Genomic DNA, 18,691 nt, shown 5'->3' with positions numbered 1-18,691 from the left:
TGTGGCCCAGAGAAGTGAAAACGCCTCGGACTCTAGGTGGCCTCATCTCAGGCAATTTCATACTCACACTTTCTTCTTTACCCAGCCCTGCAACCACCCTTCCAAACTGCACGATAATCAGGCCTTGTTTAGGGGCCCCATTCCCCAGACTACAAAATGGGAAAGCTCCTTTCTGGGGGCAAAAGCCAAGCAAGCTTTAATCCCCTGCCCACAGTCATGCGCCAACAATGGCGTAACAGGCAACGGAGCTCCCCTCTAACACAGCAGGGTGAACCATTGCCCAGCCACCAAACAGGAGACTGGGTGGGAAGACCAACTGTTTGAAGTCGCACTTTAGGTGCAGCAACTACAGACAAAAATCTTTTTTTGCCTTGGAAACTTCAAAGACGAGAACAGCTTGGGGGGGTGGGAGGGAGCCTCCATAGTCATAGGACAACTTCCCTTGCCTTTCACCCCACAGGCCCGGCCCAGAGTCCCAAGGCTCGTCTAGACCCAGTGTTACTTACAGGACTGATGGTCTTTTCCCTACTCATCTGTGGGACTAGAGCAGGACCAGCTATATTCTCCTACCCTGTTTCCCCGAAAATAAGACCTAGCCGAACCATCAGCTCTAATGCGTCTTTTGGCACAAAAATTAATGTTAAGACCTGGTATTCTATTCTATTATATTATATAAGACCAGGTCTTATATGAATTTTTGCTCCAAAAAATGCATTAGAGCTGATCGTCTGGTTAGGTCTTATCTTCAGGGAAACACGGTATGTTATTAATCAGGTACCCAAAAGACAAAATATGTTAATAAATGTTGCTCAACCAATAATCTACTCAAAAGCATATTCTGTAGACCCAATCTCTATCAGTCCTCTCTTTCCTTTAATCTCATTCCCCCACCCAACCCTGCACCTGAACTCTAGACCTCCACATCGAGGGAGCGACTCTGGGGTGCTGGTATCAAGGGAATTGACTCTGCTGTCAAAAGTGCAGCCCCGAGTGGGCCTGTGCCACTTGGGTAAGAGCTCTTGATAGAACTGCAGTGCAGAGGAGGAATGTCTGGAAAGGAGGCTGTCAGGAAGCAGGGCTCTGTGTCACTGGAGCAATTTCCATCTCATTCCAAAAATGCAAGAACCTGCTGTTCTAATCCACCCCAGCAAAATCTTTAGGTGGGTCTGACCCTTTGGGCAGAGGCTGAGGGTGTTGCTGAGGTGTAAAAGGGGAAGAAGAAAGACTTGTGCTGCCTGCATTCCTGCGGTGGGAGCCCCTGCAAACAGCAGCTTGGCCACTGCAGCAGCCATTGATTTTCCCGGGGTCGATATTCTGCTCCCACAGATCTGCTCTGCTAGAGGTTTAATCACATTGAGTGCTTCTGTTCCACATCTCCCCTGCACTCCCTCCTCCCCAAACCAATAAAACAAACACCAAACACAATGAGACTTGGCGATGGATAGATGGTCCTCCCCATAGCTGGCCCCCACCCCAGAGAAATTCTAAGCACCAGCTCCAAGGGAGCCAAAGCTATCTGGGCACAAGAAGCTGCAGGGATAGAGCCACAGGCCCCAGAAAACATTTAATCCCTTGCCCAACACTCCTATACAGACCCTTCTAATAATTCAAAGATTTTACATTAAAAAAACCCAGGTTCCCAACTTGTAAAATAGATAGATAGGTAGACAGACAAATCCTAGAACTCCCCACAGGGTACTAATTAGTGGAAACCTTGCTCTGCAGTTTGTCACAGTCCCCACCAGGCCCACATATACCATGTTACCTACCTGATCAGCCTATTGACACACACCCCTCCCCTGCAAAGGCTTCTTTTTTGGGCCAGGAGAGATGTCTCATCTAAGGCAAAAACCACTTCTTGGCCAAAAATGTACACAGTGTTTTAAGGGTCACTAGCTAACAGATACTTCATTCCAAATATGAAAAAAAATGAAACTGGGTCAGAGCGGGGCCTGAGTTAGAGCAGTGCATATTTATGGAATAAGACTGTTCTCATCTCAGCAGGAAATGAGCACGGTAAGGCTGGAGAAGGCAAAGAAGTTAGAACTCCCTACTTTCTCCAAGTCAAGCATTCACTGTTACGAAGGCCAACCACACAGGACTTGTTCCATCATGAGCATCAGCTTGAATCCTAGCACTTGAGGCGGGGAGGGACCAGGAACAAGGGGAGAGGAAAGGAACACAAAAGAAAGCTGAGATTCAGGTCTGAGAAGTGTAAGAGGGAGGGGGTACTGCCTTAGGCTTCCACCGCATCTGGCTGCCCCTCAGAACTGTAACAGAAAGCAAGCAGGAATGTAATAATGTGCATAACTGGGGAAGGCAACATTGACACTGTGCTGAACACAGCTGAGCGAGGTCTAGGGAGCCAAAGGAATGGTCTCCTTGGTTTGGTATTGAAAGCCCTAAATTCATATTTGCCAGTGGTCTTCTCTACAATGGGACTACTGGTCTAGATAAAATATAAACATTTTTGGGGAGGGAGTAGAACAAACAGATCTGAGGGTGGGGAATGGATATAATCTTAAACCAGAAAAGACAGCTATCAACCCCAAAGGCCATTAAAACCAAAAAGAACAACTCTGAACATAGGGAGAGACATAATCAAATTCTAAAAGTAGAAAATGAGCGGGGGGGGGGGGGGGGGATGGATTTTTTGATAACAGTTCCTCTGACCACTGATCTCTTTTATTTGGAAATTGGTTTCTTTCCTACCTTCCCCCAAATGTCAGAAAATTATCTTCACTCATCCCAGTAAACAATATACAATATTCAATATTCCTTTTATACCAAAGCTGGCCTCTTAAGGGACAGCTTTGGGGGGTGGGGGAGAAGGGGATGGGACAGGTTCACTGAGTTCCCACCTTTAACAAGACATGACTTCTTAGCTTCTTTGGGAAAGGTCATGGGAAGGAAGGAAGCAAGCTAACAGCTTAGAGGTGAGTTCTGCCTCGTGGCAATCCGAGATTATGTCACAATACCAGCCAATTCCATGCTGACACCAGGAGGGGAAGATGGACTAGGTTTAGGCCACACAAGTTAACGGAGCAGGAAATCAAACACTGGTCCCCAAAGGGACAGCACTAGATCACGTCTGTTTCATCACAGCTTTCAGGTAGCACCGCAAACAGTGTTACATGAGAAACATGAGAAAAAGACGATAGAGCTAATTCTATACTTGATTTATCAGGCACCTTAACATAGTTCCACACCTAGAGGTCCTCCCCTCTGGACCAAGTTTAGAGGAACAAATTCTCACTCTGGTGTAGAGGGGCCCTAGTGGTTTCTGTAAGGATAACACTTCTAGGAGGACTTGGTTTATATCTTGTTCAAATAGCCTAAGTCCCCAAGGGCAGAAAAGAAATAGCTTGGCAATCACATGTGGGGGCTGGCCTTCTGATTTTGGTTGGTTTTAGGGAAGAACAATGGCAGATTTGCAGAAAGCACCAACAGGAGAGAAAGGGCATAAGAAGAGGATGGGTAGAAGAAAGCCATTGTTACCAGGCAACTGAGTTCATCCATACATTGACTCAAGAATGTCAGGGAATTCTAGTTTTTGAGGTTTCTTCCTACCAGAGTAAACGCTTCCTACGTCTTCCTGGAGAGTAGCACTAAATCCAGAAACTATAGTATCTATCACTCCCTTTGCCCAGAAATCTCAACCCCATGCTCTCCATACCTCCTCCTTCCCTTTCTCCAAAGAGAAGAGAATAATGGAAGACAAAGTCTGTTTTCTGAAGATGGCATTTTTTTCCAGCTCCTTTTTGGTGATCCTTTATAGGAGTGAGTCCTAATAGGAAAAGCACTGGACTAGAAGTCTGGGAACCCAATGTTTTCATTTACTGAATGGCCTTGGCCAAGTCCTTTACTCTTTCTGGGCCTCGGGTTCCTCATATGTAAAGTGGGGGGTGGTGAAGGGGAGTGGTGGTACTTGTGTTAGTGTGGTAAATCTTCTGTGGACTAGCTTATGCTGTCTCCATTCTGCTCTTTCCCTAATTGTAGTTAAAAGCTGAAAATTACATTTCCCAGAATGCTGTGTGGATGGGTTTTGGATACAATTCAGGTTCTGCTAATTAGAAGCAGACTCAAGATTAGATCAAAGTATGGCAGAGACTATATTTCTGTTTCCTTCACTTGTTTCTGCAGGAGCATTTTTGGTTTCATCTTCCAGTTAACTGGGTGCTGGTTCTGGCGATGGCAGCAGCTACTGCTTCTTGGTTCCAGCTTACTGATCCCTGGATAGCAGATTTAGAGCAATCAATCTGACAGTGGCTCACAAGTAAGAGTTCCCCTGGTGGGTCAAATCTAGGTCTAGGGCTGTTCCTGTAGGACAAGCCTCGTAGTTACTCCCTCAATCCTTCTAATAATTTTATAAGCCCAATTTCCTATATTAAATCCCTCTCTATTAAACATACATAGGCCTAGGGTTCAGTGTAGAAACCACTCTGACACAGTATTATCAGATGAACCCAAGAGTATTTGTGAAGGAGAAAGAACAGAATTATTCACAACGCATTATTCTCTGCTAAGCCAGTGCCTTCTGGGGAAAACAGGCAAGATGGGGGAGCCTCAGAACTTTAAAATACATTTGTCCAGGACAACCACCCTCACTTCCCTTTTTACAACCTCCCTGCACTTTCTCCCTCCTACTCTTAAGCTGGGGGGTTGAATTGCTCACACAAGATGGAAGGTTGAGTCAGCACATGCTTTCCTTTCCATCCCTTATTCTTTACAAGCTTTTACTCTGCTGAGGATGGCATCACCTGCCCAAACCAAAGTAAGTGTTCTCTGGGCTTGAGGGAGGCCTGTGTTTAGACAGGGTACTAAGTGTCTTCCTCAGCAGCAGGAATTATGTTTGTTTATAAGCTCCAGGTGCAAAAGAACCAGGCCACACCAATCCTGACAGCCCTGAGCAGCTAAGGAGTGGGGTGAGTTTGGCCTGCACAAGATCCCAGTTTATCCTCTTAACAATTTCTGGCAACCACCAACTTCCTACAGGCTGGAGACAAACTAAAAAACAAAGTCAAACCCAAGTGATATGCGTGGGGGTGGGGGGTCCTGCCCACCAGTCTTCAGTAGGTAACTGACCCCAGGAGCTATCACACTAGAGGTAAGCTCAGTTAGTATTCAGACTGAAGTTGTTCCGAAGAAAACAAAAGGTTCCAGCAAGAGGAATCTGTGTGAGACACACAGGCAGGAAGCAGAGCTGAGCCACCAGCGACTAGAATAGAAACAGGAAATGGGCCCAGGAACAAGCATACAATCATCTGCTGCAAGCAGCACAGGTTCCAGCAGGCACCAGGCAGCATCAGGGCCGGGGCAGCGTGACTAAGATGGAGAAGCTGACTGGCCAGCCCTGCCAGAGAAAGCAGCTTTCTAGAGAAAGGACGGCCACTTGCACAGGGTACACGCTGCTCTGAGCAGTCTGGGCAGATATGACGAGGCGTGAAGGGAGGGGGATTTCCTTTTTCAGACTTTGTGAGAGCACCTGGGCTACAATTCAAGGAGAACAAGCACAGACACACAGTCAGATATAAGGAAAACAGGTCATCAACCTCAGAACAGTCTAATTTCTCTGGGTATCCAAACTGCTAGTGGCATTTCTGTTACCCCTTTGAAAATAAGCTATAAAAAACCTAGGCAAAAACCATTGGCCCCACCTCCTTTTACCATGAAATGTGACAAAAGAGAACACACACAGTATAAAATCAAAATCCTTAAAACATTCCAATTTTTTTAGCCATTAGAGGATTTCTGTCACTCCTCCCAATAAACCTAGATGACAAAAAGCTGGCCCTCAAGCTCAGGTAACAAGAACCTAGGGGCTCTTCAACAAAGGTTCACAGAGTAATCTCCCTGATACAGGTGTCAGATACAGACCTAAGTTCTCAAACAGAAGTACCAGCACAGTGCTATGCCAACACGAAGAAATTGCTTGAAGAAAATTAAGGAGTCCTCGAGACGGTATTTCGTGTAGGTTTTGAAGCCAAAGTAGAAGTTTGCTGGGCATTAAAAAAGCAAAAGGGTCAGGGGGACAACCCACAGGACATCTTAAGCAAAAGGAAAATGGCAGGAAGGACCAAGAATTGTAAGGAGCTTAAGGTACACACCTGTGTGGCCAGAGATGAAGCTGCAGAAGAATGCTGGGAGCTGTGGATGGCCCCAAAATGGGGTCTGGACTGTAGGCGTGAGGTGCAAGGGCCCCAAAAGCACCCACAAAACAATCGGGGGTGATCTCCCACTCCCATCCCCCACACTCAGAGATTATTTATATTTTACTAGGCACAGTTGGTAAAATTAATTGTATTTCAAAATCCCCAGGTTTGAAAACTTTAGTCTCAGCTCTCGGGGTCTAAACTCCTTGCTTCTAAACCAGACAAATTAATCACCTGGGGATCGTGTTAACAGTGCTGGATTCTATAAAGCTGGGGTGGGGCCCAAGAACCTGCATTTGTAGCAAGCTCCCAGGTGATGTCTGTGCTGCTAGATAATGGACCACGTGTTTTCAGTAACAAGACTATAACTGATGGAAGTTAGCATTTATCGGAACACTGTGTTCTAAGAAGAAATGCATAGAACAGGGCTTGCTGCCATCCAACAAACACAAGGGGAACCAAAGAACCAAACGCTAGTCAACTTTCCACTGTTTGAGGTGACTTCCTAGTTGGTTAGCTCCTCCAGCAGGCCTGCCCTATGGATTCTGGCATCTTCCCTCTCGCACCCCTCCCTGCCCCTCAGCTGCCCTTTTCACAACCCATCTGTGCCTCCATTACAAGGAAGTCTGGGAAAACAAAACTCAAATGGAAATCCATTTATACTCCTTTTTTGAGCACAAGTCTAGTAAATGTTAAATGGCAAACGGTTGGGCTTTTGGTTGAACATGAGAAGATCAGATGGATCATGTCTTTGCTCTGCTGGGTGGGACGCTACAGGAAGTACTTCATCTGAAATATCAGAGAAAGCTGGATTCCAATCCTGGTTCTGACCCTTAGTTTCTTCTTATGTAAAGCATATTTCAATTCTCGCCCTTCTATGAGGACTGGTGTAGGCTGTAGCTCCTTTCTCGGCCTCATTTCTACCCTCTAAGATTCAGGTTCTACAGGAACATACCGTGTTTCCCCGAAAATAAGACCTAGACAGACCATCAGCTCTAATGCATCTTTTGGAGCAAAAATTAATATAAGACCCAGCCTTATTTTAATATAAGACCCAGTCTTATAAGATTGGGCATAGTATACCATAATACCGGGTCTTATATTAATTTTTGCTCCAAAAGATGCATTAGAGCTAATGGTCCGGCTAGGTCTTATTTTTGGGGAAACACGGTAGTTCCCTCCCGTTTTCACTTCCAAGATCCCTATAACCCAAACTCTCAGGGTCTGACATCACAATAGTAAAATTTGAGTGCTAATAGCTACTATGTTGTTAAGTCAAATCTAAAGAAGGGCTTGGAAACCCAAGTGCTAAGAGTATCTATAGATAATTTAACAGACATTAAAAATCCTAATCCTGTTCTCCACCTCACCCTGCATTAATAACCTCCACGCCCACCTAACCAGAGGAAGCAGGTATGTTCTAGATCTTCAACAGCAGCTCCTAGGTCTTCTTCAGTATAGTGTCCCTTACAAGGTAACTCAGTTGAGTGCCTGGTTCCTGACTCCCGAAAGATGTGCCCGTTTATACCCTCCAAATACCCTGCCATCATCTTCCCCTATCTGCCTTATAAGATGCAGGTCTTGAGACAATGCTGAGGCATTTGGGCTGACTCAGCTGCCTCCTCCTTCAATGCCTTTCAAGGGTGCTCTTTGTCTTGACACCTTTGCCTTGCTCGTTTCCTTTCCTCCAGTCCTCAGACAGCAGGTCCTCTCCCTACATAAAATGATCCTAAATAATATGCTCCACGACAAATCCAACTTTATATTCCCTAAAATATAAATTGGATGTGGACGAGCTTTCTCCTCCCTTGGCTTCCAGAAGTATGACACAATGCCGGTCGTCCTCCGATCGCTCAGGCTGTATGCTGGGCGCTTCTCCACGATGACTGCAGGCATTGTTCAGGCCTCCGTCCGGCTCCATTCTCTCTACTCCGCGGCCTGCATGGTTTAACTATTAACTACTGCACAGACAACTCTCAAACTCTATTCAGACTCAGATCTTACTCCAAGTTTCAGTCTCCTGTCTCCAACTAGTAGTAACTAAGCACTTGTTTTTAAACATCTTGCTATAGGGAACTTGATTTCTCCTCAAAAATTAATTTTCCTATTAACCTTTCTCTTTCTGCCAATGAGATTTCTTTCTTTTTTTCCCACCTGTTGTTCAAAATTGTTAAATTCTCCACCCGACAGAGTCCACTTGTTCTCAGTTCTATAAATTCTTTCCTGCACATCTCACAATTAGGACTACGTAGCATGCAAATGAGATGGAGGGGTAGAACTCCACATCTCTTGCCAGATGTATTTCAACAGTTTAACTTAGCCCCGTCCAGACTTGCCCTCTTTCAAACCATACTACACACCAATGGACCATTTTTAAAAAAACCTTAGTTTTATCATGTTATTGCCCTAATTACATGTCGGCAGGCTTGCAAGATCAAATCCCAAAGGCTTACTTATTAGCCCACCAGAGCCCCAACCCCTGTGATCTAGCTTTCCTGCCTGTCACTCCCCACCCCAAGAAGCTTGATCCTGACCAGCCCCCAAAACATTATCTATACTGCACCCCACCCCCACCTGGCCTCTGCTCCGCTGTTCTTTTCCTTTCCAACCACCCAAGTACCTTCATACCTAGCTCATTCTAAACTTCTGCAGTGATGTCTTCCCTCAACTATTTAGACATAAATGGATCACTGACTTCACCAAACTCTGACAGCACTCACAGTAACGTTTAGGTGCACATTTTTCTATCTATTTCACTAATGAAACAGGAGGATCCTTGAGAGTAGGAAGCATGTCATATTCAGAAGCACAGATTTAAGAGTTCAGGTTACCTCAGAAGTCATCAAAGCCGAACCCTTGTCTAATGCCTACTTGCCTTTTATATAACACCCACAGCCAACAGTGCACCAGGTTTTACTCCAGAGACAGGGAACTCACCTACTTCAAAAAATATTTTTTTTAATATCTTCATCCTCCAGATTACAAAGGAACTTGTATGTCACCCTTGGGCTTAAAAACCTGTAAGTAATAGGTAGCCAGAGGTTTTAAAGCAGTAATGTTACTTGCCAGGTTTGATTTTTTAAGGTGATCACTCTGGTGATTATGTTGAGGTCAATTTGGAAGGAAAAGAAACAGAACAGTCAGGAGGCTGTGGCAAGACACCAGGTGAGAGATAACAGGGGCCTGAAAAACCGGCAGTAGAGAAGGACAGGGGAAACCAGATTCAAAAGCCATTTCTGAGGGAGACGAGGATTTGGTGACCAACTTATGGAAGGAATCCAGTGATGGGTGCCAGAGTAGAATGCTCCCAGGGTGGTGGCGGCAGTTCAAGGGCTGCCTTAACCCAGGAAAACACTGCACTGAGGCCACCGCCGCAGGTAGCCCTTCTCTCCCTAGTCTCTTTTTTTCCCACCACTTTCAACCAACAGCATTTCCTTCAGCTCATCAAGGTCAAACTACTGTGGAAGTCACCACTATTATTCAAGTTACCACGGGCTTCCCAGTCCAGTAACTTTTGTCTTCTTTTTTCAAAGGACCACCTGAACTCACAATTATTCAAGTATAGTACCTGCAACTTCCGGTACCACCTGAGCCCTTGCTGGAAATGCAAATTCCTGGGACCCACCCACACACTTACTAAGTCAGAATCTCTCGGTCTAGAGGTCAGTAATCTATGTTTTAATCTCCAGGTGATTCTTAACACATGCTCGAGTTTGAGAAGTACTGACCTAGCTAACCTCTCCAGATCAGGGTTTTCAATCTTATACCCATTTTCTACCACTGAATGGAAACCCTAAATCAGGTACACTTTCACGACTAAAATGTGAATTTACAAGTGTGTTTCAGTAAGAAAAAGTTGGGAAGCATTCATCCTTCTAGGAAAACGACATACACTTAAACAGAAGCTTTCAAACATGCAACTCCTGGTCATTCTCAAAATATGACTATAATCAAAATTCAGACACCAATTTTCAGAGTCCCTTAAAGATTTTGCCCCAAAATAAAGAAAATTAAAGAGTTAATGCAATACCTAGAGATTTGCGCACCCATCCCTTTCCAAGAACCTTCTTAACATAAGGTGAAGTGGCAGCTATTGTACAAACCGATGACAAACGCTAACCCCAACTTCTTCAGGAAGTACAAATAAATCAACTCATCCTCTAAAATGGAGTTTGGACCTTCCCATAACAGTCTGTAATACCTGCTTTGGCCCTAGCAGTGAAAACTACAGTCGGGCCATAATGGTCATGCTGTCCCGTCAGACAGACACTTTCTGGATGAGCAATGTAATGGTTCATTCATTCAGTGAACTGAAGCCTACTATGTGTCAGGCACCACGATGGCAATGAGCAAGACAGAGCGAGTCTTAAAGCCCTCACAGAGCTTGCATTCAATAAGTCATTGAAATTACACTTGAGAGAAGCACTGACCAAAAGCTTGCGTGCTAAGACAGTGTCACAGCAGTGGAACCTGACATAGTTTGGAGTAGTGGACCTTTACTGAGGCTGCAAATCAGAATCACCTGGGACAGCTTCTAACCATACCAAAGCCCAAGCCCCATCCCAAATCAAACAGATCAGAACTCTATGAACCCTGGTCATTGGTTTTAAAAATCATTCACTCCCCCGGGAATTCTAACATGTAGCCAAGGTAGAGAACCACTGGCCTTGGGAGTCACGTGATAGGTGTTGGGGGCACAGAGGTCAATAATCCAGTGTCTGCCCTCCAGGAAATTACCACCTCGGAGAAGAAACCCACATAAGTAGATGTATCAGCAAAATGCTCTGGCAAGAAGGAACAAAGAAACCTCATATACAAGATAGTACTTCTTTGGGTACAAGAATATATAAGTGATCCCAGAGGGCTATATAAGATGCTTTTCTCTATGTCAGCAAGATTTGGTTTCTAAAGATGAATATGCAGGCACTGAATTAGTCTTTATACTTTTTTATGTCTTAAATATTGCAGGTTTTTTGAAAAAAATAAAATAAAATAAAAACTGCCTTTAGTCAGTGAAGGCATCACAGAAGTTATTTAAGCTGAGTTACTTAGTATGTTATGAAGCTTGAGTAGGAAGGAGTTTTCTGAAGAAATGAACTTGAAGATGAAGTCTGAAATGTGAAGAGGAGGGGGAAGGAAACGTATATTATCAGGCAAAGAGAAGAGTGTGTGCAAAGGTCTGAAAGCAGGACAAAAGCACGGGGCCTTACAGAAACAGAAAGCTGAGAGCAAGACAGAGAGTCAAAAAGGACAGAGTAGAGGTTTTCAAAGTGCCATCCCTGGCCTAGCAGCATCAGCGGCATGGAGGTATTTGTTAAAGGGCACATTCTCAGGCCTTACTCCAGGCCTATTGAATCAGAAAGTGGGGTGGGATTTTATTCTAAGATTAATGAAAAATAATTGAGGTTTTAAATAGAGGGCTAACATAATAAGGATATTAGTGGCTAAATAGTTTGGAATTAATAGCTGAGCAAAAAACTTCTCAAACTCTAATTTTTATAATAATCAGGATCAGAAACCATACAGTCTTTAAATCAAGGGTCACAATCACAATGCTTTTCAGGCTAAGTGATAAGGTGAGTGAGTGAGTGAGTGAGTGAGGAGGGCGATGTGGAAATTGGAGGGGCTGCCCTCCAGTCAGGCTAGCATCCGCTCTGCAGCCGAGCACAAATCGGTGTTGGAGTGAAGGAGTAAACTGGCAAACCCCAGGATCCCTGAACAGCGCTGCTTAAGAAAGGAGAGGGCCTTTTGCAGGGAATCCCAACTTCTGGTTTCTTCAGATGTGACTGTTTCCCAGCCTGGCTAGCCAAATTTGGCATCAAACCAAAATTTCAAAGAAAAACCACCTTCTGTTTCTTAGTCCAAGTAGCAGAGGGATAAAAAAGCAATTCAACAAACAAGATGCCAATAACCCAGCCAGCTCCCCTCCCACATGGAGCTTCTACCACGGAGCAAATGATCCATTTGGATGAATCTATAGAAGCCTGAACTTGGGAATGATCCCTGTGATAGGCTGCCCAGGAACAACCCTCCCTTGGGCCCAAGGAGCTGCCAGCACTTTCACTTCAGTAGGTCAAATCAGAAGCTCTTGTGTTCAGTAGTACACAGCTCTCAACCCTTAGAAGACATGCAATGTGTTTGCATGCAAGGTTTCTCAGGACTAAAACATACCGACTACAGTTCTGTCTAAAGGTCACTAGGAGCAAGCAGCAACTTTTTTACGGGGAGCATCTTACAGCACTAGCAGAAATCCACCAATCTGGGTTCTTCCCACAATAGCACCTCACCCAGCTTGCAGCCACAGACCACAGATGATGAGGGAGTGGTTACACCTTTCTGACTGAATCAGGTTAGAAAAGCACATTCCAGTGAAGTTCAGGATGCAGAAAAGGGCTGTTAACAGACATGAATGAGAACGGAACAAAGAGGGATCACCTTATTCAGACACTTCCTCCCCCAATTCCTCAGCTGAGAAAGTCAACAGTCTCAAAAGTCCAATCTGAGAGTGGCTATTCACCCAGGTGAGAAGCCAGAACAACAGGTGTGAAGGGACTCCACAGACATTGCCCTGCTGAGATTATAGCTCAGGTATCTTAAGGGGAAACCAGGGGAGGCTTCCTGCCTCCTACCTATTTCTTAAAGATCCAGAAACCATTTTCTCCCGAGTCAGAATAACTAAAGAGAGAGGCTTTGATTCCAAGAACCACCAAAGTTCAAAAGTTTTGTCTGGGCATATGTGGCTGAATTTCCATTTCCTAACTGAAACAGGATTTGTAATGGATGGTTTGCTACCTACTGTCTTACTAGATTTCAGAGCAGCCCATTTTATTCCCGTGCCCAGGAGATTAATTTGCAGAACCTGACTGACTTGCCCACATGTACTAACAGAACTAAGACGGAGGGTAAATGTTCCCAGAACCAGCCTACTATTAAATGGTGCAAACTGCCTTTCAGGTATCAAGGACAGTTCCCATGCCCTCTGAGATGACGATGGTAATAGCTGAAATTCATGGAGTGCCTACAATGCACCAGCACTCTCTCTATATTAACCTCTTTAATGTTAACAACCACCCCTATGAAGTGGGTACTTTTAGGTTCATTTTACAGATGTGAAAACCAAGGCGTGGAGAGATTAAGTAACTTGCCCAAGGTTACGGAGCCAGTGGCAAGCCCAGTAACTCTGGCTCTGGAGCCCAAGTTCTTAATCAGCAGATCATAATGCCTTTCTCAGGATATGGTGAGTCCATTCCATAAATACTACTGAAGCATCTGGGCACCCAGCACTCTACTAGACAAAAGCACCTATTCACCCAAAACACCAACCAGAAAAACTGCCTGTATTGTGCCCATGCTCAATGTGACAATCATGCTGACTACACCCCATATCTTACCTCTTAGCTAAATGCTAAGACAAAAATCTAAAAACTAAGCCCTCAAAAAACAAAAACAAAAACCTAGACTTCTTGGGGGAGGCCGGATGACTCAGTTGGTTAGAGCACGAGCTCTGAACAGGGTTGCCAGTTCAATTCCCACATGGGCCAGTGAGCTGCGCCCTCCACAACTAGACTGAAGACAATGACCTGCCACTGAGCTACTGGAGGGGCAGCTGGAGGGCTCAGAGCTCGAGCTCTCAACAAGTTTGCTGGTTCAATTCCCACATAGGATGGTGGGCTGCGCCCCCTGCAACTAAAGATTGAAAACGGCGACTGGACTTGAAGCTGAGCTGTGCCCTCCACAACTCGACTGAAGGACAACGACTTGGAGCTGATGGGCCCTGGAGAAACACACTGTTCCCCAACATTCCCCAATAAAATTAAAAAAAAAAAAAAAAATTCCGTTTAAGGAAAAAAAAACCAACCTAGACTTCTTTCAACTTGGATGGAGAACAGATAATGCTTCCAACATCTCCATCTTCTCTGTCCCTCACCTCGGTCCACGCCCAAGAGTCCAAGATTTAAAAACAAAACCAAAAAACTCTACACAGAGATCACAAACCTATTCCCTGGGCAGGTAGCCAAAACAGACACTGTCTACGAGGTCAGTCCATAAATTTGTACTCAGAATTTTGAACCTGAATTCAAGGAATAGCTCCTTGTTCTTTTAGCTTAATACCACCAAAAAACATCCAACCAGAATCTGGTTTTCTTTGCTTTCCTCTCTTCCCCCATCATCTTTTAGAGGGTGGCAGGAATACTCACAGGCAAGCTCGAAGGTCTTGACTGAAGACTCAGGTTCATATCTTCTTGCCCTCCCTTACTAGAGGTCATTGAGGGGGTTGAGGATGCCTGAGACCCAAATGAATCTTGAGATAACTCCTAAAACAAGAAAAACAAAAGCTGTGAAGGCCTGGTATTGACAAAGCAGGTAAGCTGGCTTCGTGGTAAAAGGGCTCTGACTCTCACCCAAGGGGAAGCTGGGTGAGAGAGGCTACTGTGGCCAATGATGCATAGTATCATCTGAAAGCAGAAAAACACAAGGCGTGGCCCTCGAGACAAGAATGGCAACAGTGGACGTAGGACCCTGTCTGACGGCACTGTTGCCACTTAGCACCACTCACACAGAGCTGTTCCTTGGGGTGAAATGCTCAAGTCTGGCTAACTACAAGCTATAGCTATCAAGGCATGAGACCAATTAATTTAAAAAACAACAGAAAACTCATGCTAGAACCTTTGCATTAAAATGACTACCGCTTCCTTCAAAGTTACTGCCTTGGGATGAGGTATTTTTCCAACAATGGACCAATGCACAAAATCTTTAGCGGATCTATCTGTCATAACTCAGTTATTTCTCCTCTTTTTGCTCTTTAAAGACTAGAGCCCAAATTGTTATTTTTAGGCCTCATCGCCTACCTTGTTCACAGACATGGCTACAAGTGAATTTTAGCTATTTCCAAAAAACATATCCACCCTCAAAAAAAGAAAAGGATGTGCCACGCTGAGAGTGTTCCGAAGAGTGTGACGTTGGCTCTGGTGGCAATTTCATATAAAGGGATCCAAAATATTTTGAGCAATAGCTGAATGGAATGGCAGTTGGAACAAACGTAAAGTACAGCCTCCCAAAGTGTTGCTTTTAAAAAAGACAAAATTTATTTGGATGCTCAAGTTCTGAATGCTAGTTAAAAAAAAAAAAAAAAAAATCAGTCCCATTATCTTCAATTTATCTGTCTATGCAACTTTCTATTGCCTTATTTCTTCACTAGCAAGGAGAGCTACAGGTTTTTAAGCAGTTAAGAAGGTTATGTATGCCTTTATTAGTTCAATCAATCCAGTTAGCATGATTACCCCGAGTTTAATAGGGTTTTACGTGCACGTTAGAGAACCAGTATGTATGGCAAAGTTCTCATGACACCAACCCCCAAGCTGCATGTGGTCACATGCAGGGCAAGACACAGAGGCATCTCACCTGTGGTGGAGGGAAGCGCTGCTGGGCATAGGCGGTTTGCTGTGACTGCTGAGACTGGGGCTGGGGGTACGCAGCCTGCTGGGAGAGCGTCGAGGATGCTGGCTGCTGAGGTTGCTGCTGCTGGTAGGGAGACTGTGCCTGTGGCTGTGAGTAGGGGGGCTGGCTCTGGGGGTGCTGCTGGGTTGTAGACTGCTGGGAGGGGTATGGAGTTGGAGACTGCTGATGTGGAGGCTGCGATGGCTGCTGGGAATATGGAGGCTGAGCAGACTGGAGCTGTGGTGGCTGAGACTGCTGTTGCTGCTGATATGAAGGTTGGGCATGAGGGGTCTGGGATGGTGGCTGCTGGGAGTAGGGTGGCTGCTGCTGCTGGGGGTGAGGACTTTGCTGGTTGTAATATGGAGTCTGGCCCTGCTGACCATACCCGCTGGGGCCTTGTTGTCCATAAGGAGGAATCTGTAGGAAAGGAAAGGATACTTTTAGCACTGACTCTTCTAAATGAAGAAAGGTGAGATATTCTGTCCAAAGCTATGGGTACAGAAAGCAAGCAAGCCAAGCCTCACACTTAGAAGGCCCAGGGTTTTCTACCGTCCCTGCCTAAACTGAGCCAGGAAGGATGGCCAAGCTGGGTTACTAGTTGGTTTGTTTACAAGCAGACTTCATTCATCCACAAAAAATTTATACTATTTAATATTTGGGCAACTTAACAAGAGTTCAAGAGCAGCTGTTTTCACCAATGAACCTACTATTTAAAAAAATCACGGTCTAGACTGTTTTTATAAGCGCTAGGAATCTGTGTCCTAGCCACAATGAATAGTCAACAGCAGCCTGGCTCAGCGGACTGAAAACCTAGGGTTTAGTAACCCAGACAGTGTGCAAAGCACTCCGCTACTCTAGTTCTCTTTTTCATTTATAATCTTCATTCAAAAAAATATCTGAGAGCCTATTTGCTTACTTTTACCAGGCACTATTCTAGGCAACGGAGATACATTTGGTAGGTAAGGAAGGGGGGAAGAAAAAAACAAACAATATCCACCCCCATCTCTCCTCCATTTTCTCATTAAAAAAAAAAAAAAGGCGACAATATCCCAATATCTTTTTTTATATTTAAAGGCATACTTTGCTGTAAAGTTAGGTTTTATATTCTGTCCCTCACTATTTTCAGTATGAATATCACTCAAATATAAATGGTAGAAAAAGCTGTCAAAACAAAAAAAGACAATAAAGAGAGAATGGCCAGACAAAATGAGGAGAATGTTAACATTCCTAACAGCACTGTTAGCATCTTTACTGTTGAATCTTCCCTTTCCTTCTACCCCCCGTCCCTCCTAAACATTCATTTTGAACCAGACAGCTGTATGTTGAAAGCCCAGAGAAATGTGCAGGGCCTCTTCCATCCCCAGGGCACACATTATGATTAGTTTTTCTTGGTAGCAGTGGAGAGGTGCTCAGTCACTCCCTTTCTTTCTTCCTACCTCCTTCAGAGACCACCACTCAGTGGGTACAAGCAGCAGGCCAGCCAAGTCCAAGAAGAAGACAGATATGCAGCCAGGGAGCAGTGTTCCTCTGAGCCTATCTGGGATGGTGCCTACAACCTTGGCCTTGTAGCACACTGTAACTAGCTGAGCCAGTTGGCCTACCTTCCTTTCAAGAGGTTTGGAAGCCAAAGCCCATTCTGATTCTATAGCTCAAGACCAGATCCTGGAGAGATTAAGGGTTAAGGTAATTGGAGTCACCTGCTGTGCATAAGAGAGGCCGCCCATGGTACTCTGTGCCCGGCCCTGCATGGTCATCGGGTACCGCTGCGGCGTCTGGGACCCATATGGCTGCCCTGGGTACCCATGTCCTTGCTGCGGTGCTGATGGAGGTCCCTGTTGCGAGTATGGGTTAGTTCCACCATATGGCTGAGGTCTCATCTTGCCCATCTGATCCATCGGACTGGATGGCTACAAAATAAAGAGCATTTCATTAACCTGAAGCTTTCAAATGGCCTCTGGGCAATATAAACACAAACCCAAGTATACAGGTCTGCATGCCGCACAGAAAAACAGTTACTATGGAAGAGTAACGGTATAGACCCAGTAACCCTTGGGCTAGTCATTTAACCTTCCTTAGAACCTTGATTTTCATACGTAAAATGAAAATACCACGTTTGTGACAGCATCTTGTAAGCTATATGCTACTTTGTAAGTGCGGTACTACTTGAGATCCCAGGGACAGGTCAGGTGTGGAGCAATAAACAGATGCACTCCATGGTGTAGAAAATCAGAGCAAAGGCCCTGCAGCCGGGAGAGGACGGTACTGCTATACTCTCCCAGGATCTTGTTCAACACCAAAACTGAGGCTTCAATGCTATGGTTGGGAATTCAAGTATACAAGCATTTAGATGTTTCTATCCTTTAAATAGTGGAATCTTTTTTCCTCGCACATCTATAGCTTGTTTGCAGGATGGCATAAGCACATCAATTAATGCTTTCTTCAAAATGGGTAACAGGGCTAAGTTACAGTTGTTGAGGGAACTGTGACTTTGAATTTACAGGCTTGTGCCTCTCAACTGACAAGTTCATCTCCTTTAATATTCAAGAGTTTCAGGGTATAAGGAGACTAGACCTTTTGTCTCTTTAAAGAACAAGATATAGAGGTACAGCATAGCACCAATAATGAAAGCTAAGTTCAATTCACAGGTGTTTTGCTACAAACATAGATTTCTTTTAGCTCTTTGTGAATCAGCTCATTCATTTTTTGACATGACTTTGTCCTGTTGGAGCTATATACAGGACAGAGCCCCAGCATCCTTTCCCCTGTCAGAGATGCCTACCTATATCTACTGCTGGTGTGGATGGGATAGGGAGTTTCTCGAAGTACCTTAAATAGATACACCCAAGCTGGAAAGTAGGCTTGGACCTGACATAAAACTTGAAAACTGAGTCTTAAATTGGGGGTGCTGAGTAGATATGAATCCTCTGGGCCTGAATATCATTAAGTCTCAAATTTAGGAGTTCAGTAGTTCTCAAACTTTAGCATGCATTAAAATTACCTGGAGGGCTTGTTAAACCACAGACTGTGGAGACTCACCCCCCGAGTCTCGGATTCTGTAGGCTCCGGGACGGGCATAGGACATGCATTTGTAACAGCTCCCA

The 18,691-nt window shown here is 44.8% G+C and overlaps 1 protein-coding gene across 2 annotated transcripts in view; it reads right to left on the bottom strand.

The window, feature by feature from the left end:
- Positions 1–18,691, bottom strand: part of ARID1A (AT-rich interaction domain 1A) — a 66,265-nt gene that overhangs the window by 24,196 nt on the left and 23,378 nt on the right. For both annotated transcript variants that reach the window (XM_088790630.1, XM_088790629.1), the window contains exons 2-4: positions 17,288–17,497; positions 15,555–16,007; positions 14,351–14,467 (exon numbers count right to left, since the gene is read on the bottom strand). In XM_088790630.1, coding sequence (XP_088646756.1) covers positions 14,351–14,467; positions 15,555–16,007; positions 17,288–17,497 — 780 coding nt within the window. The remainder of the gene's footprint in view (positions 1–14,350; positions 14,468–15,554; positions 16,008–17,287; positions 17,498–18,691) is intronic.

This window comes from Rhinolophus sinicus, chromosome 14 (genome assembly GCF_057876585.1).
Source record: "Rhinolophus sinicus isolate RSI-liver-muscle chromosome 14, RSI-T2T, whole genome shotgun sequence".
Lineage (NCBI taxonomy): Eukaryota > Metazoa > Chordata > Mammalia > Chiroptera > Rhinolophidae > Rhinolophus > Rhinolophus sinicus.
The sequence above is the reverse complement of the archived record's forward strand: the minus strand, read 5'-3'. Positions and strand labels throughout refer to the sequence as shown.